Source organism: Penicillium alfredii (genome assembly GCF_028826965.1).
Source record: "Penicillium alfredii strain IBT 34128 chromosome Unknown utg000002l_segment0_segment0, whole genome shotgun sequence".
In the NCBI taxonomy this organism is placed as follows: Eukaryota; Fungi; Ascomycota; class Eurotiomycetes; order Eurotiales; family Aspergillaceae; genus Penicillium; species Penicillium alfredii.
The window spans coordinates 1,098,075-1,125,191 of record NW_026622699.1 but is presented as its reverse complement, the minus strand read 5'-3'; the positions used below and the strand labels follow the sequence as shown (position 1 = coordinate 1,125,191).

General features: G+C 45.8%; 8 protein-coding genes across 8 annotated transcripts; 4 read left to right on the top strand and 4 right to left on the bottom strand.

Moving 5' to 3' along the window:
- Positions 1-981: 981 nt before the first annotated feature.
- NUU61_001576 (SDR family NAD(P)-dependent oxidoreductase) lies at positions 982-2,099 on the bottom strand (the record flags this gene model as incomplete). The annotated part of the gene is made up of 2 exons (XM_056652158.1): positions 982-1,982; positions 2,036-2,099. 2 exons carry the CDS (start codon positions 2,097-2,099, stop codon positions 982-984), a joined length of 1,065 nt encoding a protein of 354 aa, XP_056515425.1.
- Positions 2,100-3,853: 1,754 nt separating this feature from the next.
- Positions 3,854-6,107, bottom strand: NUU61_001575 (uncharacterized protein; the record flags this gene model as incomplete). The annotated part of the gene is made up of 6 exons (XM_056652157.1): positions 3,854-4,727; positions 4,781-4,821; positions 4,874-5,289; positions 5,363-5,618; positions 5,667-6,038; positions 6,093-6,107. 6 exons carry the CDS (start codon positions 6,105-6,107, stop codon positions 3,854-3,856), a joined length of 1,974 nt encoding a protein of 657 aa, XP_056515424.1.
- Positions 6,108-8,017: 1,910 nt separating this feature from the next.
- Positions 8,018-8,359, bottom strand: NUU61_001574 (uncharacterized protein; the record flags this gene model as incomplete). Its single annotated transcript, XM_056652156.1, has 1 exon — positions 8,018-8,359. The coding sequence occupies one exon, from the start codon at positions 8,357-8,359 to the stop codon at positions 8,018-8,020; it is 342 nt and encodes a 113-aa protein (XP_056515423.1).
- Positions 8,360-11,512: 3,153 nt separating this feature from the next.
- NUU61_001573 (uncharacterized protein) lies at positions 11,513-12,628 on the top strand (the record flags this gene model as incomplete). Its single annotated transcript, XM_056652155.1, has 3 exons — positions 11,513-11,716; positions 11,775-12,104; positions 12,170-12,628. 3 exons carry the CDS (start codon positions 11,513-11,515, stop codon positions 12,626-12,628), a joined length of 993 nt encoding a protein of 330 aa, XP_056515422.1.
- Positions 12,629-16,495: 3,867 nt separating this feature from the next.
- Positions 16,496-17,050, top strand: NUU61_001572 (uncharacterized protein; the record flags this gene model as incomplete). The annotated part of the gene is made up of 1 exon (XM_056652154.1): positions 16,496-17,050. The coding sequence occupies one exon, from the start codon at positions 16,496-16,498 to the stop codon at positions 17,048-17,050; it is 555 nt and encodes a 184-aa protein (XP_056515421.1).
- A 1,275-nt stretch (positions 17,051-18,325) lies between these two features.
- NUU61_001571 (uncharacterized protein) lies at positions 18,326-21,796 on the top strand (the record flags this gene model as incomplete). The annotated part of the gene is made up of 14 exons (XM_056652153.1): positions 18,326-18,526; positions 18,605-18,793; positions 18,846-19,087; positions 19,147-19,246; positions 19,301-19,517; positions 19,571-19,795; positions 19,849-20,045; positions 20,098-20,284; positions 20,346-20,525; positions 20,575-20,796; positions 20,846-21,047; positions 21,116-21,231; positions 21,287-21,479; positions 21,556-21,796. 14 exons carry the CDS (start codon positions 18,326-18,328, stop codon positions 21,794-21,796), a joined length of 2,712 nt encoding a protein of 903 aa, XP_056515420.1.
- A 402-nt stretch (positions 21,797-22,198) lies between these two features.
- Positions 22,199-23,142, bottom strand: NUU61_001570 (uncharacterized protein; the record flags this gene model as incomplete). Its single annotated transcript, XM_056652152.1, has 7 exons — positions 22,199-22,290; positions 22,349-22,436; positions 22,490-22,581; positions 22,699-22,819; positions 22,880-22,945; positions 23,001-23,066; positions 23,122-23,142. 7 exons carry the CDS (start codon positions 23,140-23,142, stop codon positions 22,199-22,201), a joined length of 546 nt encoding a protein of 181 aa, XP_056515419.1.
- A 2,580-nt stretch (positions 23,143-25,722) lies between these two features.
- Positions 25,723-27,081, top strand: NUU61_001569 (uncharacterized protein; the record flags this gene model as incomplete). Its single annotated transcript, XM_056652151.1, has 1 exon — positions 25,723-27,081. One exon carries the CDS (start codon positions 25,723-25,725, stop codon positions 27,079-27,081), a length of 1,359 nt encoding a protein of 452 aa, XP_056515418.1.
- Between the last annotated feature and the right edge of the window lie 36 nt (positions 27,082-27,117).

Genomic DNA, 27,117 nt, shown 5'->3' with positions numbered 1-27,117 from the left:
TCAGGTCAGCCATGCTGAAGGTTCTGTTTTGACTCGGGAGAGTTGCGACACAATGATTGATCCGGCAATTTTTGAATGTTTATCCTTTGCGAGATATTGAACAAACTCCGGCCAGCAGAGAGACCGTGGACGTGGTGGCCTATTCTCATTCGCCGGACAAGACCGTGCGTGGCCACAACCGCAGCACATGACCAAGATCGCAAAGGGCAATGAAGCCGGGGCGGCAGCGGTCCAAAATTAACAAGGTTTCTGTCGTGAACTATCAGCGCATGGAAAATGCCGGCCAGAGCACTCGAGAAAACCGCCCCGTTAAAATGCCTTTTTCTATTCTTCGGAATCAATTCACTTCTCTACCAATAGAAGAGCGACTACAGTTTTTGTTCTGGATGTTTGTGGGTGCGCTGTCACAATGCCTCCATATACCCTCCCGCTCCAATGATGTATCAAATCCGAATGATACCTCGAAAGAGGAAGGAGTCACGACTTTATCAGCTGAGCAACCAAGCGGAGAGACCAGAGTTGCCCATGGAAAAAATCTTTGTTTCTCAAGAAAAGTATTACCTTGATTGGCAGAAGAGAATCGCCTTCAGGTGCAACTTAGGGGGAAGAATCTCTTGCCTGGTCGGGAGTGTTTAAGCGATTTGATCAGAGATTCCCGGGGAGGAGTCAAGATTCTATACAAGTATACTGGAGCACGACACTCAAGAAACAGCTGGCATCGTAGCGGAGGACGTGAAAAATGCCATCTTTATCAAGCCATGCCATCTCCCAGTACCTTTCAGTAATCCAATTAGTCGCCTTGGAGTTCTGGGAGTAGAAATTTATTCTCTAAACATTGGCCAAGGTGGAGTCCTTGACCGACACGTTTTGACCTTGGCAAGAATCACAGAGAGGCGCGACAAATATTTGCAACAAGCACGTTTTTCCCCGGTTTTTTATTGTGCTCTGGATCCACGTGCTCGTCTCAAGCCTTTGCTGTTCTTAGCCCACGCAGATGGGGTTTCTGCACGAAGGCTGCCTTGCCCTCAAAAGGAAAAGAAAAGTGCCGTTGGGAGTCTTAGAATTTGGAGATTTGAAACCAAAAAAAATCGATGAACAGCTCTCAAGCATAGGCGTGGTCAAGACACGATACTCCCATGAAATTGTATAGGCACTATCTAGACAGTGCCAGTCGCCAGCAAATAATCCACCATCAACCACAATAGTCTGCCCATTAAGGTACTGGTTCGACGTAGTAAAGAGAATGGCCCCGGCCATATCTTCGTCTTTGCCTGGGCGTCCAGCTGGAACTTTGCCTTCAAACTTCTCCTTGGGGATATTGCTCTTCTGTTTTTCATCACTACCCTCAGTGGTCATTTCTGATGGAAAGACACCTGGGGCAATATTATTGACACGGATCTTGAGATTGGATGTGACCAACTCGTGCGCAAGCATTTTAGTTAGATGCACAGCGGCCGCTTTGCTCGAGTTATACGCGAAATGATGCTGAGAGGACTTGACAAGACCAGAAATCGATGAGATATTCACGACGGTACTAGACCAACCGTGCTCCTCGACAGTTCTCTTGTTAAGCAATGGAAGGAACGCGGTCGTTGTGAAGAAGAGTTGCGTCACATTTGTCCGCATTACTTCTTCCCATTCTTCAACGGAGTCTTCATTTTTGAATAGCTCTTGTTGGAGCTGCTTGGGATCTTCCAGCTCTGTGTTCTGAGTCAAAGAGCTGATGCCAGCGTTGTTGATCAAGATGTGCAATTTGCTCTCCTTGGCCGAGATTTCATTCACTAATCGTTGGATAGACTGTTTTGAGGTGACATCGGCAGCAATGGGAATAATCTGTCCCGGGATTCCTTTGGAATACAGCTCCGCAACACGGTCAAGTTTCTCGCCGGTGCGACCCGTAATGTAGACTTTGGCACCATTCACAGCGAGTGCTTGGGTTGCCATTAAGCCAATCCCGGAACCGCCGCCGGTGACAAGACCAACTATAATTCATTAGCATTGTTCAAAAAGCATTTTTAAGCTAAATATCCCCTACCTCTCTTCCTGACGCTGAAGACATTCTCCAGCTTGAAGTTCTGGTTATGATTTTGCGCAGACATCTTTTGCAATGATGACGTTCAGGAAGAAAATGTTAATAATACTTCTTTTACTCAATAATTAGATTGCGTTATCGATTGGAAATTTGGCTTTTTTAAAATCTCAGCCAGGCCGCTTCCTACGTACCGGTGCTGCAGGTAACTAGGTTTGGCAGAAAGCTGGAATGAAGTTTGACATCATACTGATCGCAACGTGATATTGCGACTTTGTTGCGTTTCGTTTATCTGTGGCCCGAACTTGTTTCAAGATCCATGGGTTTCTGGCTTAGGAGAGTTTCAAAAGGTTAGCTAAGGCTCGAATCGATCGAACCAGGTGTTGGCAAGATCCTGAAAATTACAAACTCACCATAATGCAAGGCCACGGTTAAGCGGGGTAAAGAGGCTAGCTATTGTGTGACCATCTCATTATAAGAAAGGGGCCTGTCACTACCTCTATTCTTCATTTAGATTTGGGCATGCACCCACTATAGCCGAGTCCATGACTTTTGATTTGGGACCTAATGGGTTGTTTTGTCGTTTGGAATCGATTTATGGAGGCTGCTATGTTCGTTCTTCCTGGCAGCTTGGACGTCATTCTCTTTCAATTGTTGGACTCAGGATCCACAAGTCGATCCCACGGTACATACATATGGATAGTTTGGTTGATCTGGACGGGATGTGGAGCGAGCGATCGCCTGCTGAGCAAAGCGCGAAGTCTCTGCCAATCATATCCATAGTTCAAGAGCTGCCATCTGAGAGCAGCAATTCCGATATCGAAATGTCCATATCCAAACTGATGGCGTCAGGCATTCCCAGTCGTTCGAAATCCGGTTATTTCACCTTTTCTTGTTAACCTTGCTCTGTGTCGCACAATATATATAACTTACTATTTCTGACTCCTGTCGTGAGCAGCTCCCCCAGTACTTTTTCTGTAACACCGCAGAACCGGTAAATAAATATAGTTTGACCAATCAAATAGAATAAACCGCCAACTTCGAATCCCAATGGCGCTGCTGATTGGCAATTCCAATGCCAACTTCCTCAACCAAGACGCCCGTTCGTACGCCCGTTCTTCCCGGTCCGAATCCATTCTGGCTCAGTCCGGTCAATTGATCCCAGAGTGATAAAGATGCCTTAATAAAGATATTGCGCGAGCAAAGAACAAGAACCAGCATGGAGGTTGATAAAGGTTATAACGACACATGCCCCTTGTAGCCCCTCCGAAAGCCTCGCCCATCGTCCAAAGCTTATATTTCGCGCGACAGTGTCAGCCCAGAAGAGCTAATTACCTCGAACGGAAGCGTCTTGCCGCAAATAGATATCGGCTGAAGAAGAAGATTGCAAAAATACAAAGCATCATGAACGACGAAACGGCCAGGCGACAAATGCTCTTGGCCGAGATCAATATGTTCAAGAAAGAGTTGTGATATCTCAAAAACAGGATCCTTGCACACGCGAATTGCGACAATCAGCCGATCAACACGCAGCTTGAGTTAATGAGCCAAAACGTTCTTGGAACGAACCCAAATACACTGAACGGCCCATCCCCGGTAAACGTCATTATTCGGATATGTAAAAAGTAGTTCGTTACTAACTAGGCACAGCGTGATTGTCTGGTCAGGGCCAGCTAAACAAATGGATAACTATCCGTGCAGAACCCGTTGAATCTTCCAAGGCGCGTCCTAATGTCTATCCGGCAGGGAGCAAAATTCGGCATCAATTTCTGGTCTTACGAGGCAATGATGTCCACAGAAAGCCTCATTTTCATGCTACTTCTTTTATCGCGATGACCCAATGAAGATCGAGAAATAATTATCCAAACCAGCCACATCCTCCATGCCTCCTACCCATGCCACATGCTGATCCGGTCGACATAGTACTAGACACCCTGGGCCTTGCTTGTCAATACCGTATCCTGTGTATGCTTGATCCCGATCATCCGCAAACACCCTCCAGTAGTCCCATCCCATGAAGTCATCATACGGGTGAAAGAGCTCCGGAAGATCCAGCAGATTGACTGCACTCCTAGGGCATGACTGAATGAGGAGAAACTCAATGGTAGGGCAGCGCCACCACTGAGACTGAATCTGCTGTAAGTGACCGAGATGAGAACGATTGCTGAAGGTTTCCGTGAAGCGAGTCAAACCGTGCATCGTCTCTGGTTGACGTAGATCGCCCGGAAAAACCAGTAGTCTCCACGCCCCGTCACTCACAAGCCTCTGAGCCAGTTGTACAGGGGCTCCATCACAGTGAAAAACAACAAGGAATGACGGTAACCGTGCGCCAAGCTTGATATTGCGCGCAAGGTTTGGGTCAACAGTCTCCTTTCCAGTCACCAAGATACTATCGGAATAGGTGACATCGATACCGGCTATGAACCCAGCATACTGGCCTCGAATCTCGTAGATTCCACTCGAGGTATCTTTCTCCTCCATCTCATATGCTTGTACAAGACGGGAGTCTAGATCCATCAATGTCTTGGCAACCGGTCGCCGTTCACTATCGTACGTTGCCAAGATCATGGCATTGGCACCATTGGTAATGACTGCAGCCAATTTCCACATCAGGTTGTAGGTGTCTTGGATGGATACATTCATACCCTGGCCTCCCTTCGGCGAATGTGTGTGGGCCGCATCTCCAGCGAGAAAAACGCTAATAAATATATATAAGTCCTCGGTGTGCATGGAATGAAGATTGCTTCTTACCGCTCCTGAGGTATGTAATGTCTGGCTAGGCGTCGGCCGATCTTTTATATCATCATTAGCATGGAGTTGTTGTAATAAAATGCACTGTCATACTGGGTAAATAGACCACCAGTCACAATGATTATACGTCAAGTCATATGGCTTCATTATCGCCTTGGCCATTTCGACCATAGCCCCCGGAGAGCAGCTGGGATGCTGCATGGCGGTTTCTTCAAGGTCGCGAAGATGGATATAAAATCGGACTAGTCGATTTTCTCTCGGTACTGTCATGATGCTTCCGTGAGGCTGAGAGTTTATCGAGCAGGATCGTCGGATATCAGCTAAATTCCGGTCAGATTCGGTATTCTGAGCGGGAAGGTATAATATACGAAAGTCAGTGATTGGGATTATGTCCAGCACACCCCAGGTTGAATCTTCTGATACTATATCAGTCAGGGCGTTCAGTTGGTTCCCGGTCCAGCTATGCGCGCCATCACATGCAACGAGATACCGTGCGTGAATTCTTTCTTCTAGTTATCAGTTCATTGTTAGCCCACTAGCATGCTCCCAATTAATGACAAGAAAACACAAGTGATCTCATACCATATTTTTTGGCACCTTTCACCCCCACTGTGATTGGAGATAGCAGCGGATTTTCATCCGGAGCTGCCGAGACATGTAAGGATACAGCCTCTTTATTCCATTCCACAACCACGACCCCTTTTCTGATCAAGTAATCGTTGAGCACTCGCTCGATAGCGCCTTGGCTTAGCAGCACTTGACCAAATCTTGAAGCTCCTCCTGGTTCTGAGTCAAACGATCTCTGTCGCTCGATGATTCCTTCGCTGTTTTTGGTTGCCTAGTAAGTCAGTCACGAACACAAGAGTGGGCTGTGCCTATTATTTACCCAGTGGCATGTGTCGACGTCAGGAACTCCCTGCTTTAAGATGGGATCGACGATGCCGAAGCTCTCTAGTATTTCTAAGGTCCGGCTTTGTAGCCCATCGGCATGACCTGTCTTCGTTGGGCCCCTTTTTCGATCAATAATACGAGTCGACATGTCGTACTGAGCTGCCCAACATGCTGCTATGAGCCCTGCAGGTCCAGCCCCAATGATTAAAAGGTCCACGCTTTCATCTTTGATAGTAGCGGCTTGCTTTGCGGTGCTTCCTAAGCTGTCATGCCGGGCCTGGGAGCCCTTCGCGGCATTCTTAGTCATGTGATTTGCAGCCTTATTGGCGATACCCTTATCAGAGTTGGAGACGAAACTCGTGGTGTTCTAGAGTCAAGCTGTAAGTCTAGGACAACATAATTGTGATATGTTTCCACCTACTCTGAAGGTATCCATAAGGGACGAAGGCGTCGAATAGACGTATATGATCAGACTTCCATGTAGTTTGGAGGGTTTCCGCGAGCTATTTGTATCCTTACGCACGAGGCTCGAACCTCAGCCATTCACCAACTTACGACAAGAAATATTGATTACGTCATTTGAAGGTCAGAAATAACGTAACCGGTAAGCGAGCGGGTCATGTAAGCGAACGGGTCACCCAACAAAAATCACCCTCCGGTGGACACCCAGCTGAGGGTGCCCCCTTAACTCGCAAGTCGACTGGGCCCCAAAATATTTTTATTACTTAATCTTATTTAATACACACAAAAAGAAAATTCTCAACTTTATATTATCACCTCACTATGCCATCTTCACAGTATTTCTATAGTCCCTTATTCGGACCTCTTTTCGACGACCAGAAATTATTAGTCCACCATTGCACCTATCTGAACTCCTCTCTTCCACACAACGCATAACTTATGCTCTTGATCATATTCTTTATGATGTAACTGATATAAGTTTGCCACTTTTAATAAACTAAGCATATATTAAGCATGTAAAACAGCGAAGTTACACCTTCGAGGATAATCCACCAGTAGTTTCTTTAGATAAGGAAGAAGATAATAGTTTATCTAAATCATAACAATAAACAGTCTTTTTATCAATCAGAATCAGATAAATAATCTACGCAGTCTCTATCCCAATTTAATATAGGGTTAACACAAACTAATATTTATAAGTACGGTATTACTATTAGTACAAGTACGTATAAATCAGTTGTTGCTTCTAAAATCCAAGAACATCTTCTATTGCTAGAATACCTAGCAACATACCGTGAAGGGGTTCTTTATCTTGTTTACCTTAAAGAGGACCTGTTACGAACCGCTAACTGGTCACGGTGAGTAGGGTCCTCAAAGGGTGATACTTCTCTTGGAATACTGCGAGCCTCAAGTATAGTCCGCAACCGTACCAACGCCACGCAGGGCCTTAGATGGACTCGGGTCTCTAGGGTACTTGCAAGGTGTGACAGTTAGGGCGCCGATCAAGTCAGTCACTTAGGGATCAGAGATCACTAAGTAAGCTCCCAAGATCGTTGAGGTTTTTGGCTTTATAGTCGAACTGTGAACTGGTACTCAAGTAACAATGGTGCGATTGATCACGAAGAACTAAATACATGTGGTGAAGACCGTTCTTTATATATCTAGCTCCTCTCACCGTGCGATGAGTCCGGGACTCATCGCCTGGTATCTTCCGAACTCATCGCTTGATGAGTTTCGTCTCATCGCCTGATGAGTCTCCTCACGTGACCCCATGAGTCCCTTGCGTTACTCCGTATCCTGGGGTGTTGGTGAAACCGCCACGGTTTCCCTTCTGGTCACGTGATACTGACGCCGTGTCTCGAGACAGTTCTCCTGGGAGTTCCTCCTTAGACCAGTGGTCCCAAGGCGGTGTATCTGATAGGGCATCGCTGTTTCTTCGGTGTTCTTGGGAGTGGGGCTGTCCTGGGAAGTTCGTAACATATATAGTCCGTCGGGCTTATATTCGCCTTAATAGTTATATAGTCGATACTTAGGGCGAATAGGAATATCTCTACTAACCACGTTATTATTAGCTAATAATAAAAAATAAAGAAATATAGCCTCTACCCTACTAATTTAAAGAGCCTCTTCTAATAAACCTTGAATACCACAAATCAAGAAGCCACCCAGAGCCGCTCGTTGCTGCCGAAGTATAAGACGTACTAGAATCTGTGCAATTATCTCAATTGTGAAACATGGCTTTATGATGTGACCAGTATGCGATATTGAGCATGGACCTCGAGGATAGAGTCACCATTGATGATTTAAAAAATAGCTTTGTCATCGATTTGTATTGATAGCTGATAGCCAATAAAGACCTTGTGCCTTTCTAGCCCGAACATCCTCTCATGGCAGATTGAGCCAGTACACCCACAGGAGCTGAAGAAATACAAGAACAGCCTCAAAAGCCTTTTCACCTATAGTCTGTAACTCACGACGTGAAGGCACTGGGCGGGACTGCGTAGCCGCAGAGGTATCGTTCTCTGGGGGCGGGGTCGCCTTTTTCTTGCTGCCACGAGGAGCCCGCGGGGCGGCTACCGCTGGTTTGGTAGAAGATATTCCGGTCCGTTTTGCTGGAGGCCGGGCTTGGGATCCGGGTGGGATTCCTGCGGAATGATCCGCATCATCCTGGTGCACAACCTCATCCGCGGGCTGAGTGCTCATGTGTTTCATACTCTTCGGCGGCATCTTGATTATAGGAGAAGTTGATGCCAGGTTCGGCTCGTCGCAAGTACAATATATATAGTGAATTGGGGTGCACCAATGATGCAATCGGCCTTTTTTTGGAAAATTTGTGAACACCTTTCCCCGGAGATCTAAAATCGGATTTACCTCTGATGGGGTTCTCTTGTTGCCTCCTGAATCGTCCAAAGGCACGTCTAATTTTAGACAGGTCCAAATAAGAACGTGTGTACAGAAATGATGTCGATGGCTCTATAGAGACAGATTGCTATTTATAGGAGAGACAACAGCTATATATAGGGTGGTTCTGCTCAACCCGATCTGAAGCTCTGACGGGGGAGTGAATTTGCTTCCTTCCTTTATCCTTGGCGAGCAAATGACATGGGTGGCTGTAGCCGCTGGTTCAAGGCCTAGGGAAAACCGACTATTATACATTAGCAACCCACCGACCACTTCCACAGGGTGACTGATATACGCTGTAGGTAATAGACCGTACTGACCCCAGACTCCGTCCCCGATAGTAGGTGTCCCAGCCCACCAGACGAGGTATAGAACAGGACAAACTGGCACGGGTGTTGCTACAATACTAGAAAACTTCATTCGTAGATGATAAGCCGCGTGCTAAATGTTAAATGGACATGGCAGGCTCAATGGATCTCTCACAGGAGCCCGGACCCCGTTTGGAGATAAAATTCTGGAGTAGTACATTGAAGTACCAAGGCAGGTTGAACAACTTTTTTACTTCCTTCCTATACATCCTCCACTAAAGGCCCATTGTTAGCTGAAGCGAAAGAGCAAGGAGGCTACACAACCTTACGAGAGTCATTTAACCACTGGGTTATATCGGGCGGGGACGTCAAAGTGGCGGCGGTAGAGAGATGTTGCTTGCAACAGGTCTGGTGCTGGGTTTTTTCATTAAATCCCCATGCCTGGATCTCCAAGGCCTTGACCTGCCCTTCGAACAGGCTTAATTGACGACGGATAGATTTATAGGAACGCGCGGTTGGGCGAGACCTCAGGCGTGGCTTGTGGAAACGCTTGATCTTGCGAGCAGACCGCTTGTATTTACCCATTCTGGGTGTGGCACGACGAAATAAATTAACGAGGATATTGCTAAACAGAAAATTGTCCTCGACTGACGGATTTCCGGGTTTAATAAGTAGGGTACGGCAAAAGACTTCGTCCACGGGGTTATTCGCCACTCGGGGATTACATACCAACCATCGAACCTTAAGACCCCACCTAGGTAGGGTCCCTGATGGAAGCGGGAAGCGGCAACATCAATTAGTGAGAGCCTCCGCCCATGGCAAACCAAGAATGTATCACTTTTTAGGGAAGGAGCTACATATAGTATATAACCTGTTTTTTAGCTAAATTCACGAGTCCTCACAAAAGCTCCTGCTCTAGCAGTCGTTTCGATGGCAGTTGCAATAAAAAGCCCATGTAATTTGACCCAAGGTTTTTAATTCCGTATTGCAATCCATGTCTTCTTTTCCACCCACCTATAAGGCCGTTCGAGGTGCACTAGGAGGTAAAATCTCTGATCATATCCCTAAGATCATTGATGCCAATCCATGGAGCAACGGCAACATTTGAGCCAGTGATCTGAACCTCTATTGCACATGACTCTTTGTGTATATAGTAGAATTCGAAAACAGTTTACCTCTCGGACACTCAGGCTTTCTTTTCCAGACGCCCCACTTCTAACAGCACCAAACTAGATTCGGTCAGAAAAAGTCCCACTATATCTTGATATATTTGAAGTAGATCAACAGTTACCGTAACCACAGGTCTAGATATTGCTCAAATCATACTTGCTGAAATGCCCACCGGCAATAAGCCAGAATACGGAAACTTATTACGTGCCCGTATTACGTTTCGTTATTTTGGTCGGGATGTATCTAGTGTGTTAAAAGCAGGTTGATAATCAAATAAAGGGCCTGACCTCTTGGATGCCAAATAATCGAAACAAATATGTCCCTTTCACCCGCAGATGCGCAACCCTGATCATCATTTCTGATTATCGCTCGCTTCCTTCACACGACGAGATGAAGTGCCTAGGTATTTCCGTTGATTAATGGTTGTGGTCTATTATTCGAGAGTCATCGCCAGTAGATACGAGTAGGACATACTCCGGGCACGTTTGCCTTCTTCATCAGTTGGGGAAGCCCTCAGAATTGGAGACAGTGCTTATCCGTTACACGGCCTGAGCTTTGCCCTTGAGAAGGCGCGGCTAGTATCCAAGGGAGATAGGCTAATTACGTTGCTACAGCCGCATTCCACATAGGATGATTTAAATAGCTTTTTAGCAGGCATACGCGATTATGGGACTCGAAGCTGTTTCCGAATTAATAACTACCGTAAATAATATCAAAGCGAGTTTTGATGACATCAGTGTATTTAACCCTATACCCCTCATTAACGAAGCCGCTATAGGGGCAGATAATTCATCTATCATTGTAAAGGCGCACAATGTATTTGCGGACATGGTTAGAGCCAAAAATCCGGAAATTGGTATATGCTGCTTCAGGACAGAGTCCCGTAACACCTTTGTTCAAAAGCTTCGCGGTCGTGGAGTAGGGAGGATTTTTAACGAGGACAAATTGGCGCCAAAATCAGTCGACCTATTCATACTCACCCCACTTGGACAGTTTATGTCGACTCTGGCCCTGTGATTGGCTCCAACCTCCCCTACCGTGTAGTTCTGCTGTATCCTTTTTAAAAAATCGTTTTCTTTTTTAACATTTTCATTTTCATTTAATTATGTATTTCTTAACGGTAATTCCTCTATCTCTTCGTTCCCAGATTTCTTTTTTCTTATTTTAAACGGTTTCGAGGAGCGCTGGTTTCATTTGGTTTTATTTCTCCACTTTTTATATATACACTAGTCCGGCGAAGCGCACTACGTTAGGGTGAAGAACAAAGCGATAACACCGCTCTACAGCAGTACGCGCAACCGTCGCTCTATTTCTTTATCCATTGCTATTATTTATTATCTAAGCTGTGGTGTCTCAATCCCGTAGGGGGGAAATATGAGGATACGCGAAGGGTGGTCGCAGCTTTGCTTTAGGTTTAAAAACCCAGGATCTACCCACACAAAGGTTCACTCTTGATTTATCTTTTGCCTCATTCTATTCTATCCTACTATTTATTACCGAAATGGAACCAATTCTTACCGTCATCGGTGCCACCGGAACCCAGGGTGGCTCGGTCGTTGCTGCTGCCCTGCGAGACCGGAAATTCAAGGTCCGGGGTGTCACGCGTAATCTCGACAGCGAGGCATCCAGAGATTTGATCTCCAAGGGAGTTGAAATGATCCAGGCCGACGTCAATGACAAGGACTCCCTCGTGGCTGCGTTCAGGGTGGCCAATTCAACCTCATGACATGGAAAGACCAAATAACTGACTAGAAGTTCGATAGGGATCGGACGCTATCTTTGCGATGACCAATTTTTGGGCCGAATTGGATGCCAAAGGTGCGAAGGAGGCAAGTAACATTGAGGCCGAACAGGGAATCAACCTCGCTCGCGCAGCTACCGTAACTCGCTCTCTCAAGCATTACGTCTGGAGTACGGTACCCGACTACAGGGGACGTATCGGCGCCGGACACATCATGGCTCATTTCGATGGGAAGATCGCAACCGACAGATTCATCAAGCAGCACAAGGACCTGCTGGAGAAGACGACCTTCTTGTGGGTTACATACTACGCGACGAACATCCTCATGGATATGATCAGACCCAGTTATCACGTGGGTCGACGCACTCCCCATCTTCCCTTGTGAGGCGCGGCTGCTAACTATTTCTCCATATGTAGGAAGCCGCTGGGAAGTATCTCCAACTCCTCCCCGTTTTTCCCAGCACAGAGATTGTCAGTATAGGTGACCCTTCCATCAATATTGGCATCTACACGCTCGCTATCTTGAATCAGCCCGGACTCGCCAGCCACGGCAACATTGTCCGAGCCGAAGCTGAGACTCTCACGATTCGTCAAACTCTCGATTTGTGGTCTGAGGTGTTCGAAAAGCCTGTTTGGCTTCTTTGGACCAGTCCTGATAGCTATACTGAGCTCTGGGGGAATTGGGGACGTGAAATTGGCACAATGCTGCAATGGTGGAGCCTACTTGGGCGTTCGTGTTGGGCCGCTGACAAACCCGTTTTGACCGGAGAGGATTTGAAGATCACCGGACTGGTCGGCACGAAAGAGGTTTTTTGTCGAATAAAGGAGTCCGCACCGCTCCGACTGCCCTTGCGCTTGATTTCGCCAATGCCCTAAGGGCACAGTCTGCCACAGTCCGGGTCAGGTATCGGAAGCTTATATGGCCGGAAGCAGAATTGCCGTTTCAGCACTATCCAGACCCTTTTTCCACCGGAGGGATACAGAGAAAACAAGGGTTATATTTGATGACAGATGAGAAAGGAATGGAGCTAGACCGTCGATCAAAGATCTTGGCTATTGTATGGTCATTGTTGAATTTTCGAGTAGACACCGTGGCAGGGCATGTAGTATCCAAGACTCCCAAGGTGTGCACGAACGTGCTCAGCCAGGGGCTTTTGTTAGAGACCAAGGTTGCTCCCACGAAGCAGCGTAGAGAATAATCAACATAGTAAAGAAGCAAGAGAGCTGCATGATACGGCGCTCATGCGACCCTAGGGGCTCTAGTCATTCTTTCGTAGCCCTGATCCACGTGCTCCAATCGATCCTCTCGGAACTTTGCTGGATCTTTCGTAGCTAGAGCAGAGGTCTTTTCCGAAAATAAGGTCCTGATCTATCGACTACCCACCTCCAACATATGAACTAGTCAATTATCTAGTAGTGAAGAAATACCAGTGTCTTTTAAAGAAACGATATGCTGTGTTTGGGAGAAATTCAACCTGGCTAATTATCATGAGTTATGGTTTGGGCAGTCTGGTTAACCTCGACATAATCTCCATGGCGAGGGGGGAGAAACGGGGAGATAGAGGGCCACTCGTACAATTACGTTTCGCTCTTGAAAGGTGAATTTCCCACTGTTTGCCTGCGAGGGCAGTGCAATACTCTGATCGTCGAACCAAATATCAAGGCGCCCTGGCAGGACAGGTGGGTATACCTCGAGGGATACGGGATTACATGGACTTTTCGGTGGTTCAATCCTAGAGATTCCTTGATGACTGAATCTTGCAAGGGTTCTCTCACCGTGGAGGATGGGCACTTCTTGGATGGCTATGAAGAATGAGGCCCTGTGGGCCTAGTGGAAAAATCTGCTTGCGCTGCCGGTTCGAGACCGCCCTTACCTTACTGTATTCTCTGGGAATATTTATGACGATCGTCGGACCTTAGTCAGCTGTAGGGCCATTTTGACTTGAAGGTAAATTGAAATACAGCCATAGAGGGTGCGGCCGTTTCGCGGAATATTGCTATATGAAGTCAAGAAAAATAACAATTCAAACAAAAGAAAAGGCCCGGCTAGTTGTATACAGAAGCGAAAATGCGGTCAGCTTCAATCCCAAAAGCTCCGTGTTAGGAGATCAAGGGGTCGGGGCTGGGTGTCGTGGGAAGTTCTCAAGCGTCTGCCTGTCGGGTTATCGGAAATTTAGACAGCTAATTACAACAAAAAAGCCGCTTCTCTATGCCATACCTCCGTAGTTTAAAAAAAAAAGGTGGAACTACCCATCATTTTTATTTCTCTCGATCACTGTAAAGCATTATGAACAATCCCTGCCCAGTTGACCCCAAGCCCCCGGAGCCCTAAATAGTGGGAGAGCCAATGAGCCGGCGTGATCCTAATCAGCGCCCCAGCTCTACCGAGGGTATTTCTCAAGCCGGCTCATACCATTTTCTATGGTTTGAACAGTTCACGCTCCGAGACGATACATCTCAGAAGTTCTATTTTGAACGTATTTGCTAGGTTATACATAGCCAACAGTCCCTCGAGGACTTATGTCCCCGCATCGATAAGGCGATATTTTGGCACCCCGGAAATGAGAATCCCTGGGCGAGAGTCAACGCATACACCAGGACACTCTGATAAACACTTTTCGGGGTATATGAAACACATCAAAGGACCCCAGAATGAATCCAGATAAAAGACACCATTTTGGCTGCCCAGGATCCTGGCTGGTCCGAACGTGACCTTCGTTGGTGTTCAGCCACCTCGAAATTCCACCTCCTGCCAATTTTTGGTGCTGCCCTCTTGCATCGGAATCTCCGGAAACCGGGATTTTGCCACCACATATCCTCTCAGATTCTCAACTATCGTGTCGCGACTTTTCCTGAAGAGCCCAGTTCTTGGCTGACGGATGATATCGTATCCTGTTGGGATGTGACATTTTGTCATGCGGACGGCGTTAGTATCCTCAGGTTATATGACATGAGAGGGGAACCGAAAGTGTCATTTCGTGGGCTGCTGGTATTGCAGGATGATGCCATTCACTTCATCAATTGGTTAACTGGATCCAAGTTCCCGCATACTTATAACGGCCTGATAGCCGGGGGGAGAGCTTGAGTCTTAGTTGTAGCAAAAAATGAAATCCACTAGCCTACTTCCCGATGCCTCTTCCTAGTTTTCGTTGGATAAGGACTAGCCTTTTAGAGAGGTGTAGCGCACTTCCTGGATCTCATTTATGGAGCTAGTGATATATTGCTCTCGAGGATGCGCTTTTTGAGGGGAAGCTCCGTCGGCCACTGACAAATAATATATGTCTATCGTGATTTTCTCTCTCCTCCCTGTTTGTACATGTCTTCCATCGATATCTCCTCTACGGTTCGCTCTTTTGTGTCGATCGCTACCCTCTAAATTTTATGGATCCCTCCCCCCAACGCCATATTTTGGGTCAAGGAAAATAGTAAGGAGCGGCGCGAATGTGTCCTCGACTCCTTCAACATATACGTTTGCGAATTCTTAGCCATTATGACCATGATGATCACGTGTCGCTCTTACTTTAGGGGGATTGCAAAGCGCATGGAGGCAACTTCAAGGGGTTGTGTATTTCGAAATTGCAAACCACTCACCCACGAGAGAAAGCAAGAGGCAAGGCCCCAGTGGGTAGCCAAACTGTGGCACAGTCATCCCTGAGATGAGCTCCGTTTTCACCCAATAGGCAGACATTATTGAAAGCGATTGAAATACGGTTATGGAGGGTTTCTCTGATATTATAAGGTTACTGGGACATTACCACGCTCTCACGCTATTCCACATGCGGTAAGGGCTAATGGAAGTAGCGAGCCAATAAAACATAGTCCTCAACGCGTGGCTCGGTATGTGATCGGCTACTCTTCTTTCGTATGTTACTACGTGTTGCGCCACTGGTCATCTCTGAAAATTTCTTCTAAACGCTGGCGCTAAGCCCCGTCCCCAGGCATTGATCATCAGCTCCTGTTTACGCGGTTTTCGAGGTAATAGGAGCATCGGGGCATATACTACGTTTCGGCTACACAGGACCCGACCTGCTGCCATTTTTCCTATAGTTTGGTATACTCAAAAAGCATTTCTACAGTCCTAATTATGTATTTGGATTATAGATGTTCTGGTCTTTCCACAGGGAAGAATAACGAACAATACCACCTAAAAGACGGGTTCACGAGAATAGATATGGAGTTTCGGTCAAGTTCAAGTTCCTGAATTTGAATATAAAAGCTTCGTGCCAACTAAAATGAAATAGAGCGCTAGATCAATCTAAGGACGTCACAGGGATCTGCCTTTTGCCCAGTCAGAAATAACAGGAACCAATTATAACACGAACACCGCTATTCTACAAAGTTCCACGGACGACCATAACCCGCAGTCCAGCAAAATACCCTTTGATCTCGGAAAAAAGTGAACGACTATATATACGACTCTAACCCGTTCTCTTACACCCCCCAAAAATCGAAATTACTCTCGTTGTTGTTTCCCTTGGTCGCTTTCTAAACCTTCAAGTCTTTCATCCCTAAATTCCTCCAACCCTCCCGATCCTCTAACTGCCGGAGAGCTAGAAAGTTGGTGTGATCCTCCTCAATCCGCAAGCCCCACGGAGGAGGTTGTTGAAACCCGCCTATCCCAATCCATTCCGCGGGAAGAGCTTAGCGCCTCCCGGGTTCACAACAGAAGATATATATTTGAAAAGTGCTCGCACTGGTACATATGACCTGAAATCCTTCGAGGACTCATACGGACGTACCGAGATGATCACACCTGAACCCCACGCCATTCTTATGGAGTTGAGCAACAGTGAGCACGACAACGAGAAGGATCCAAGAAAGATCATCAGGCGCAAGTGGACCGCCTCGCACGATTCCCACATGCTTCCGGGTCAAAAATGGGTTGTTTCGACCCCAAAGGGTGCTTGTTGGTGGGCAGAGGACCTTCGTCGGTGCCCAGTCAGTTCAAAGTTCTACGTGAAGCGTACTAGTGGCGTTGCCCCGTCGGATCGTGGCCGCCGCGAACGTGGCTTTCGCCACCAAATATCTCCCGCGTTTCTTCTGTCCCGTGTTGTCGGCCTAATAAAAAATCCCGCCACTTGGCGGAGGGATAATAACGAGATTTGCTGGAATGTGACATTCCACAATGTGGATACTGTGAGTACCTTCACGCTATGTGCGAAGAAAGGAGAAGACGCGAAGGCATTCTTTCACGGTTTAAAGGAAACGGAGGACGAAGCTGTGGATTTGCTTAATCTTTTGACTGCTTCCAAGTTCCCAAGCAGTTGTAAGAGATTGATATCGTGGAAGAAAAGCTAAAGGTCGGTTGGAGTTCCGTGGATGTTGTTTGCATGGTGCCATACAATTCACTGGCATAGCCCCAAATGCCTAGGAATGGGCTTCATTATTGGTGAAAGCGTTCTAAAGAAGAGTACCACGGTTTCTAAATAGGGCGAGTGATAGATCTTTCTCGGCGATCAACTTTTGGGGTGTAAGCTTTGCTAGTCACGCAGAGATGATCTCCATATCTTCTTCCTTCTGCCTTGTCTTCGGATATCTCGTCTGTGAAAATCACCCCATTCGCCCAAGTTTTAGGTCAAGTAGAAGAAAAATGAACCGCACAACCCTGGCCGATAGCAATTTTGGTGTTGTTACTACCGTTAAGATTAAGCTTGATTCTTGAATCTAGAAGTATTGCGGAAACACACTACTATCGTAAATATATGGAAGTGACGTGGATTGTGTCAAGGCTGAGTAATAAGAAATTACATACCAATAATCCGGGAGGGCAAGGGAAGAGTCAAGGATCGGTGTCCGAAATGAGGCACTGCCTTTCCTCGGATAGGCCTTTCACCTAATGGGCGAAGTTTGAAGGCCATTGATTCTCGTATTTGACCATGACTCTGCCCAGTGAGAACCTCGCAGAGCTTCAATTGGTCACTATAGTATGTTCGCCCTTTTACTGATTTTCAGGATCAATCAAGTCGACAGGGGCAATTCCGATCTCGATCGGCAGGACTTAATTCTTCTTTCAAGGCCTGGCTCCCTTTAACCTATCCCTTGGAAGGCCCATAGAACGGGCGCTTTCTATGGTGAACAAGGCACGTTTGGTTGCTGACCCAGAGCCCACACATATTGAATCTCGAAACGCTAGATAGCGCCCCGCAAAGCCCGGAAGACTCGAGAGGAGCATTAAGTTAGGGGGAGTTACGCGGCCCAGTAGATTTTTATTGTATTGAGATTAGGCGAATTCGCAGGCCAATAAAGAACTGGGATATCCATCGAATGTAAATGGTTAGAGGCCTTTTTAGACCCATGATTGGGGCATTATCTTGCATCAATTTTGCAAAGATACCATATAAAGGTATAAAAATCAAATTCAAAACAGACGGTAGCTCGGACCACCATTACTCGAAACCTCCGACCACCATAAAGGTCACGTGTAGTCACGTTTTTGGTCACGTGTTGGGAGGTCAGACCACCATTAGATTCTAATGGTTAACCGAGCTCTATCGTTATCTTGTCACACAAACTGAAATCTGTTTACACCCTACCAAAACCAGTTACCAGCTCGTTACCAACTAGTTTTCAACAATGGACGCCCAGACTAATCCCGACCAATGGCTCGCGCATGAGCATAATACTATCTACTCCCTTCTTTATCGGGACTGGGATGATAGGGAAGAAATAGAACGAGAAACCGCCCAAATTGAAGAGTTTGAACGCTGGCGAGTTGAGTTTAACGAGGCACTAGGCCGTGTGGAGGAGGAATCGATCCCCGAAAGGCCCCGCCCGGTACTACCCCTTCAAAAATATATATTCATATTATCTATCCGCCAACTAGTATGAAACTATATACTAACTAGTTCTTAGCCACCCGGTGCAATACCTTTGACTAATGGTCATAACGATGCAGTGTCTGCTATGGTAATTGACCATCAAGACTTCCTACCAGAGTACCCGCCAACGCATGAGTTTGGCTATGCAATAGTCATCAATCTATCGGGTGAGCATGAGGAAACACTGAAGGATAGAGATAGGATTATAAAGAGGATGACAGAGGTAAAAGCTCGAATACAACTAGTTGTGAACCAGTTATTAACTAGTTGTCTAGGTTCAATACTCTTATTCGATGCAAGGCTCGATTATACAGTGTTTTAACTCCTTTCTTAACTGCCAAACCGAGAAAAGAAGGTTTCACTGTACTGGCGTACGAGCTTGCGAGTATCTTGACCCTGAGCTACGCAATATGTATCACAACCACGTTAGTGAAAGCACCTGGCGAGCTATACAGCGAAAGAGAATCCATCTCCAAAGAGTCGAAACAGTCACAAAGAAACAGAGAGCAGCTCTTGCGTAAGTCATACTAGTTTGCAACTAGTATCGAACTAGTTCCTTCACTAATAGCTACCTAGGATGTATTTTGCTAGCCTCGGAAGGTTTGAAAAACGCAATTGTTGCGGCACCAGCTTTAACGACACATGCGCTTTGATATTTGGTTACCATAAGGAAATGGTATATTTACTTAAATACTCAAACTACTCCCGAGCTAGTTACTAACTAGTTTAGACAATCCCTGGGGTCTTTATTCCATTTATTGCATGCAGGAATTCGACGCCATCTTCTGATACGCCGTCTTCTAACGAACATTTCTTCTACAACCTCCAACAGCGAATGAACGATATGGATACAGAACATCTTCGGGATATTATCCAGGGATCCAGTGAGAGATCGTTCGAGATGTGCGCGGAAATCGAGCAACGCAAAGGACGAAAGAATCGATGTAGTAAGTCTATCACCGAACTAGTTGATAACTAGTTAGGAACTAATATATAATAGGAGTTCCTCACCCACAGGCCCAAGGGAATTTCGAGGTTTTACCTTGTAAGGTTCAATTCTGCACCTATATCCCACTTGATCTAGTGCGAACTCCCTATATTATCTGGTATTCAAGAGGAGAAGAGCATACCCATCCGCCACCGCCGCCTGATAAAGCACCACAAACGATTCTTGATGACGTACTCGCTCTAATTAAACGAATGCAAGCACCTGAGATGACACTAAGTAAGTGTGCTCTAGTATAACTAGTTAGGAACTAGGTATTAACTAGTTCCTAGGTAGCTTTCTTAAGAGTCCTGCTCTTAAAGAGTTCTGCGCAGAGTTCGAGACAGAAACACTTTCTGGGGTCCATGCTAGCTTTGTTAAGTATGACCGCTTTTCAGCGCTTATAGCTAAACAACGTGCTTTGGATTTCCCTCAAGGAAGGGACTTAAATGGTGTCCTCTTTCAATACAATCACCATGAGCACTTCAAGGTAGGAACTAGCTTCCAACTAGTTTCTAACTAGTTCCATTAACTATTAATAGGAATACGTTCGCAAAATCTACCAAGATGAGAGATATGGCAATATAATTATCTGTGGATTCGACCCGCAGATACGCTTTATGGCCACTCTACCATCATACGAGGTTGATATGTCCTATAAACGAGTGAGAGGCCCCTTTAACGAGGTGACTTTTGCTACGTTTGTCGATAGGATAGGCCAAGGAAAGAGTGAGTCTCCTTATATTGGTTATAAACTAGTTTTCAACTAGGTCTTGCTAACGTATTTAAGTTATAACACTCCTTCGAGTGTTAACAGATCGCAAAGAGGATGCCCATACATATGAGGCGATCTTCACCTACGCCTACGAGTTAGTTGGAGAGGTAACAGGACGACCGGCTCAGTTTTATTACCTTCACAATACGGGACTAAAAGCTATTGTGTTTGATATGGACTGGGCCCAGTTCAAAGGTATACGGTGTTCCCAACTAGTATATAACTAGTCACTAACTAGTTATAGGTTTTGGACTGTTCCTCCAAAAACAAGATCCTCGCAAACGACCATGGGACTGGCAATGTCGTAATATTGTTATGTTCTGCCATGTCCACTTCCTAAGAACAGTTAGTCGGCTCGTCCCAGCGAACCATGGCCAAATATTCCAGTCATCACGCACGCGATTAAACGCTATCCTTAGTGCAAAATCAGAAGCGGAGTACTATGAGATTATCGATTTGATTATAGGTAAATCTATCCAGGAACTAGTTGACTACTAGTCACTAACTAGTTACAGAGCACGAAGAAGATGAGAAGTTTAAGGATTGGGCGACACACAAAGCCCACCCAGTAATCGCAGCAGGGCTTAATAAGGCCTGCTCCTTGATAGACCCGGAGTTCTATGATACCTTTCGGAATTCGACAAATGCAGTAGAACAGACCCACTGGAAGTCGTACTTCACAGGGATTTATACTTCATTGTTAGGGGCTATCCGGGGGTAAGTGCTAAACTAGTTTATCACTAGTCGTCAACTAGTTAAAGCTTACTCGCTCTCAATAGATCTAGGGACCTTGACCAGCACGATGTTGACCAAATGTCAGCCCTAGAGACGTTTGGAACGAGTATCTCGTGGCGAGATTCCTCGCAAATAGGCCGATTTTTGAATCATCTCGCGCGAGACCGTGAGTGAACTAGTTTCCAGCTAGTAAATAACTAGTTCCCTAACATACGGATTAGACGCGAATCGACAGAAACGACGTCGCGAAGCATACGAGGATACACTTCAGAGCGAGGATTCTATTGATGAGGGTATCCTCCAGGAAGCTGATTCCTCAGGGCATATTAGGCCACGCTCACGAAGCCGTGGTAGAGGACAAAGCCGCTCGCAATCAAGATCAGTGACACCAAGACGCTCACAGAGTCGCGCAAGGTAAGTGCAACTAGTTCATAACTAGAATATAACTAGTTCGGCGATATACTAAATCTATAAAATTAAGGTCAACCAGAGCTAGTTCGACACCCGATAGTGGTGGTCTTCGACGTACAGCGGCTGCAAATAGCTATGCGGAAAGCCAACGAGAGGAAATTAGCGTCTCTGCCCGAGAGCAGCGATTCCAAGCCGAAACAGCGAAGATAGAGGCGGATAATCGGGAGAGACAATTACGTCTGGAACGGGAGGAGATACAACTACAACTAGAGCGTGCAGAGATGCAAATCCGGCTTAGGCAGCTACAAGAACAAAACTAGGCTTTAACTAGTTCGTAACTAGTTAGAGCTCCTAGTATAGCCTTACCTTCCTATACTCTGAACGTGGAGCTAGAGATATAAAAGCTTGCAGAATTTAAAGTAAGAATTATAAGGGTGAACTTCTTGAATAAGCCTTACTAGTATTTTACTAGTTAAGAGCTAGTTCTTAGATATATAACTATCATTGCATTCATAAAGTTCTTGGAATTTAAGAACTAGTTAAGAGCTGGTTCTTAGACGTGTAACTATCATTTGCATTCGTAAAGGTCATAGTATGTCCAAGAACTAGTTAAGAGCTAGTTCTTAAAATCCGCCGTGTAAGTTCAATGACCACCATAGCAAAAAAAAGAAAACAAAAAAAAGAAACCACTAGGAAAACTAGTTACAAACTAGCTCCTTGCTCTAAGCCTCATCCCCATCATCCTCCTGATCGCGAGGGTCGACGAACATATCAAAGTGTTCGCAAGTGTCCTTGACGTCGTCGTGGCAGCAGACTAAACTAGTTAGTACCTAGTTGAACCTCTTTTGTTTACAATATTTTAGAGTACTTACGCTTAGGCTGGTCGTTGTCCTTGCAGACCTCGCAAGGCACAGGAAGTTTCATAGCCCGGATAGCGCGACGCATTTTGGTAATATTCACCTAAAAATATTAGCAAAAGAACTAGTTAGAAACTGATATAGGACAATATTTACCGATCCATCATTCTTGAGGGGAAGATCAGGCAAAACCTCCTCCTTCTCTGCCTCGCGATCGTCGTAGGCCTTCATGATGTCGTTGTAGAACTCTATAAACTAGTTAGTAAATAGTTCTATAAACATAGAATAATAAAGGAAATATTAAAAAACCCGATTAAATTAACTAGTCAAGAACTAGTTAATTTAATCGGTATCTACACACTTACTGATAGCGCGAGCTTCCTCGGTCTGCGTAGGGCGACCACCCGATTCCTCGCCAGTCAGAAGCACCTCAGGATGCTGCTTCAGGATGTGCTTGCGAAGGTTGTTGGTGGAGGTGAAGAGAGTCTAGGAGTAGTTAGTAACTAGTTTAGAATAAAGAAAAGTGAAAGAAAAGTAAGAACTTACGTCGTTGACGCAGTCCTCCACCCGACAATAACGTTCCCCGACCTCAACAGTGTAGTACCCCTTTGTCTGTAATATCTCTCAGTTTCGAAGCCCTAAAATAATTCACAACTAGTTAACTAACATCTTCTTCAAGGGAAGGGAGATCTAGGTCTTCCTTCTTGAGGTCGAGGTAACGTTGGAAGTTGAGCTGCGAATCTCTCAGTTTTGAAGTCCCAGAATAAGTTCAGAACTAGTTAACTCACGTTTTTCTTGACTTTCGCCATCTTGCTACCGCTTGTTGATCGAGGATTCGGGGGAAAGGGAACTGGATACTTCCTAGTTAAGAAGTAGGTTTAGAGAGGTAAGAAAACAGGTAAAAACACTGTATTCGTGGACTTGGAAATATGGGGGGAGGTAGTAAGGTAAGGTAAGCTAAGTGGAGAATCTGAGAGGTGGGACCCCCATTAGAACTAGTCCCAAAACGGTTACGGGTCTACACGTGACCGACACGTGACCTTAATGGTGGTCTGAGGTTTCGAGTAATGGTGGTCCCAGCTGTAGTCACATTGAAAAACCATCCAATCGTGGTTATAATCTTATCGATATGACTCAGTATTGATATTTCCCATTTCTTCTCCGAAAAAAAAAAATTTAAATAAAATAAAGGACCTCACGTTATCCTGCAAAATTGACCCAGAACAACCAACCTCTTTGACCTCTGAGGTTCCATCCAAACAGCGGTAGAATGATCGATCCCTTGGTCATTTCCAACCACATTAGGTTTGCGGTCGCAGCTTGGGGTAAAAGAAAGACTCATCGGTCTATATAATCTTTACCTAGTCATCATAGGCCCAATGCCGATGTTGTATAGCTCATTTAAGTCGTCTTTGGCGAGCTTCGTCTTTACAAAGAGACGTTCTTTTTAGGGAAGGACGTTTTTAATAAACTGTTTTTTTTTTGAAGTGTACGACGAAGGGTTTCCACAAACGTCAAAACCGAGGTCTTTTGCTAGTTCCACCCAATTTTTGACTCGATTGTCAAAGCTTCAAGTAGCATAATTGCTTTTTTGGTATCTTCCACAGTGAGTTTTTGATAGAGGCCTTGTCTTTTTTGAGACGCAGCATAGCCTTGATAGCATGTATGTCTCACTTAATTAAGCGAAATACGCATATGGGAGGCAATTCGTCGATAAGACCATTCATCCCTTTATGATAGAAGGATAATAAGCCGTTGATCGCGTGTATAACAGTGGCGCGAGGGGGGGGGGTTAGTAGGCATAGTGGAATTGGTAGTGGAATTGGCAGTCGATATAATATGAATGGTAAGAATATTACTATAGGAGAAAAGGGGTAAAGCAGGATAAAGATATCGTCTGTTTTGATGATATTAGCCATGATAAATATGGTAGGGGGCGGGGGTGTGATTTACTCTTTAGTGCGGTGACCTACATATTGATGACACCATCCGCAGAGTCAGCTCATTACAGTTGGCGCTCACATTTACCAATTAATTAGGTTTAGCCCCTCTTCGTAATAGGTCCCTCTTTCTCCCTGACCGCCTGCGGGCTTCACCGCGGGAGACTATTTAACTGCTGGAGCATTACGTCATAATAGTAGCATACACTTTGGTTGTTCATGATTTTATTTCTGCCTTACTGTTGTCCTCGCAGTTACCTTTGTGGCTGTACGTATACATAATAGTTTGTCACCTCACTCTTGCAAAGTGTCGTAATCGTTGCTTGCGATTTATTAATCAGCTACTAAGATTAGGTCACGCAATAACTTCAATATGTCCAATGATGACGGCCAGTCCCGAAGTTCCCTTTTTGTCCAAACCAGGCAGATACCTCTACAGATAGGGGAGCGCCGGTTTGTCACTACCCGTGAAACGCTCACACGTGAGAGCGGTTTCTTCGCCTCTCTACTATCCGGACGTTGGGACAATGCACTTGCCGACGGCTCTTACTTCATCGACGCTGATCCAACTTTATTTGAACATATCCTACGCTATCTCCGGCGTGGCGTGCTTCCTATCTTTTACGATACCAACAAAGGACACGACAACGCGTTATATCTTGCCCTTCTTGAAGAAGCAAGGTATTTCCAAATTGCTAGGCTCCAAGAGTGGCTGGAGAACAAACAGTATCTCTATGCACTAACTGAAGAGTATTCAGTTGAAGAATTTGAAGGAACTCCATGTCCTACAACACTATCCACAGATACAGGAGTCATGTACTACCCTAAATGGGGAGCCAAAAAAGTGTACGTGTGTCCTAGGGGAATATATGTGCACAGGGGACGTCCTGGTGCATGCGGTAGGCAATGTATGAATGCACGAGGGGATGCAGATGCTGTTTATGACAAGGAACCCGTGCTGAGGGTACAGTAGAATTCGAAATCAGTTTTAACTCTAAACTCTGACTTTTTATGTCCCGGACCCTAAGTGGAGACACGCTAATCTAATTTTAGCTCTTCCCCTGTTAATCCATGTAGGGCTGTATTGTATTCACTGGTAACCACAATGAGTCATTGTTATAGTACCGTAATTTCTTGCAGAAACCGATGGAATCCATCGTGCAAACAGATCAAACAAAAGAGAATCCTAACAATCTGGCAAGATCTTCTTTCATTCTCTCATATCTTGCTTGGGCTATTTGTTAAGCGCAGCCTTCGCCCACACTCTTTTGCATCCAAAAGAAGGCTGTAGTGACGCCATAGAGAACTTATCCTGGTACGCAACTTGTTTCTCTATAGCTCTGACTTCTGCTATCTACTGCGGTTCTCATTCGTTACCAAGTCCTAAGCAAATCCGGTACTTGGGGAAGCTGACATGGACCCTCCCAGGACTGCCATCGTGCTGTAGAGATGACACAGAGCCCATATCATGACGATTGCATCCCTCATCCCGAAGATCCTGCAACATGGGAAAACAACGCACAGTACGCTCCAACACCTGGATATTGCGGTAGTCCCAATGCAACACGGTTCAACTACAGTCCTTCCCCCTCTGTTGTGCTAGAAGATCAGTCACAGTCGGATATTCTTAGGCTGCTCCAGTTGTCTGAATGGGAAGAAGGAAGAGTATACGACAAGGACCCGCCGACCTGTATACACTACCGTATAGAGTGGCTTGTTACAGTCAACAATCGAGAGGTATCAAAGGACACGGAGGAAGATCTTGTTTTGGCCCCTAGTGCCTTTTGGCAGCTGTTCTTGGAGAAGAAATTAGAGAAAGTTCTTCGACGAAAAATTGCCCGTCATCGTCAGGTGAGAGCTGATGACACTGCGATTGTCGTTTCAGTGAACGACCGAACCCAGCGCAATTTGACTAAACGATTTGATGATACCGAGATCATTTGGACCGCCATCGAGAAGCAGCTTCGGATGTGGTCAGGTCTATTCTCCCGGGGTAAAGAGCTTACGTTGAAGATAAGTTTCAATTACGTAGACGATCGTTACTCTCCTCCAGCCGCCGGTCGGAAAGGGGAGAAAAGAGGAAAAGCCTCTGTTACGAAGAGAATGCTCGATGAGAGAGCCGCTCAGATTGATGCTGAGCAGGATGCTTCTGGAGAGAGACCTACCTGGCGCAGCGTCTACAACCTGATGCGATGCGCATCCTCGACTTGCCTATTAGGCCCATATTGTTGGGTGGGTCCAATCGGGAAAAAGCATTACCAACTAAGGACTCATCATCTCAAGCGGCTCGTTATCCACGTCGAAAAAGGTGGGGTGTTAGACGGGCACAAGGATGTGCCAGAAAGAGTATGCGAAGATTTATATATGGAAGAGCAACGAAGACAGGAAAAGAACAATCGCAAAGGAGGACATATGACAGGAAATGGAGCACCCTATCCTGCCATCAACATCAATGTCCTGCCCTCGCAGTCTTCCACCTCTGCGGCTGCACAGGTTTCTGCTGACTTCCAGTCCATGCAATCTCTAGGCCCGCTTGAGATCCCTGGACCTAGGGATGAAGCGGTCAAGGATTATGGTGAATGGCAGGTGTCAAATGTCACTGATGACACTCTCAAGGCTGCATTTCGAGAGATCTGTGACATGATGATCGACAATGGTCTTGATCTTGAGCAGGTCTACAAGGATCAAGGCCCGGAATTCTTTATCGGAAAGGGCATAAAGATAGGTATTGCTCGACGGTTCGTAGAAGACATTCGGCGCTGGGTCGAGAATGTGAAGAAAGCAATCCCTATTTATGACATAATTTAGCAACTACCTGCTTTGGCGTTGGAGCACATGGCGTTT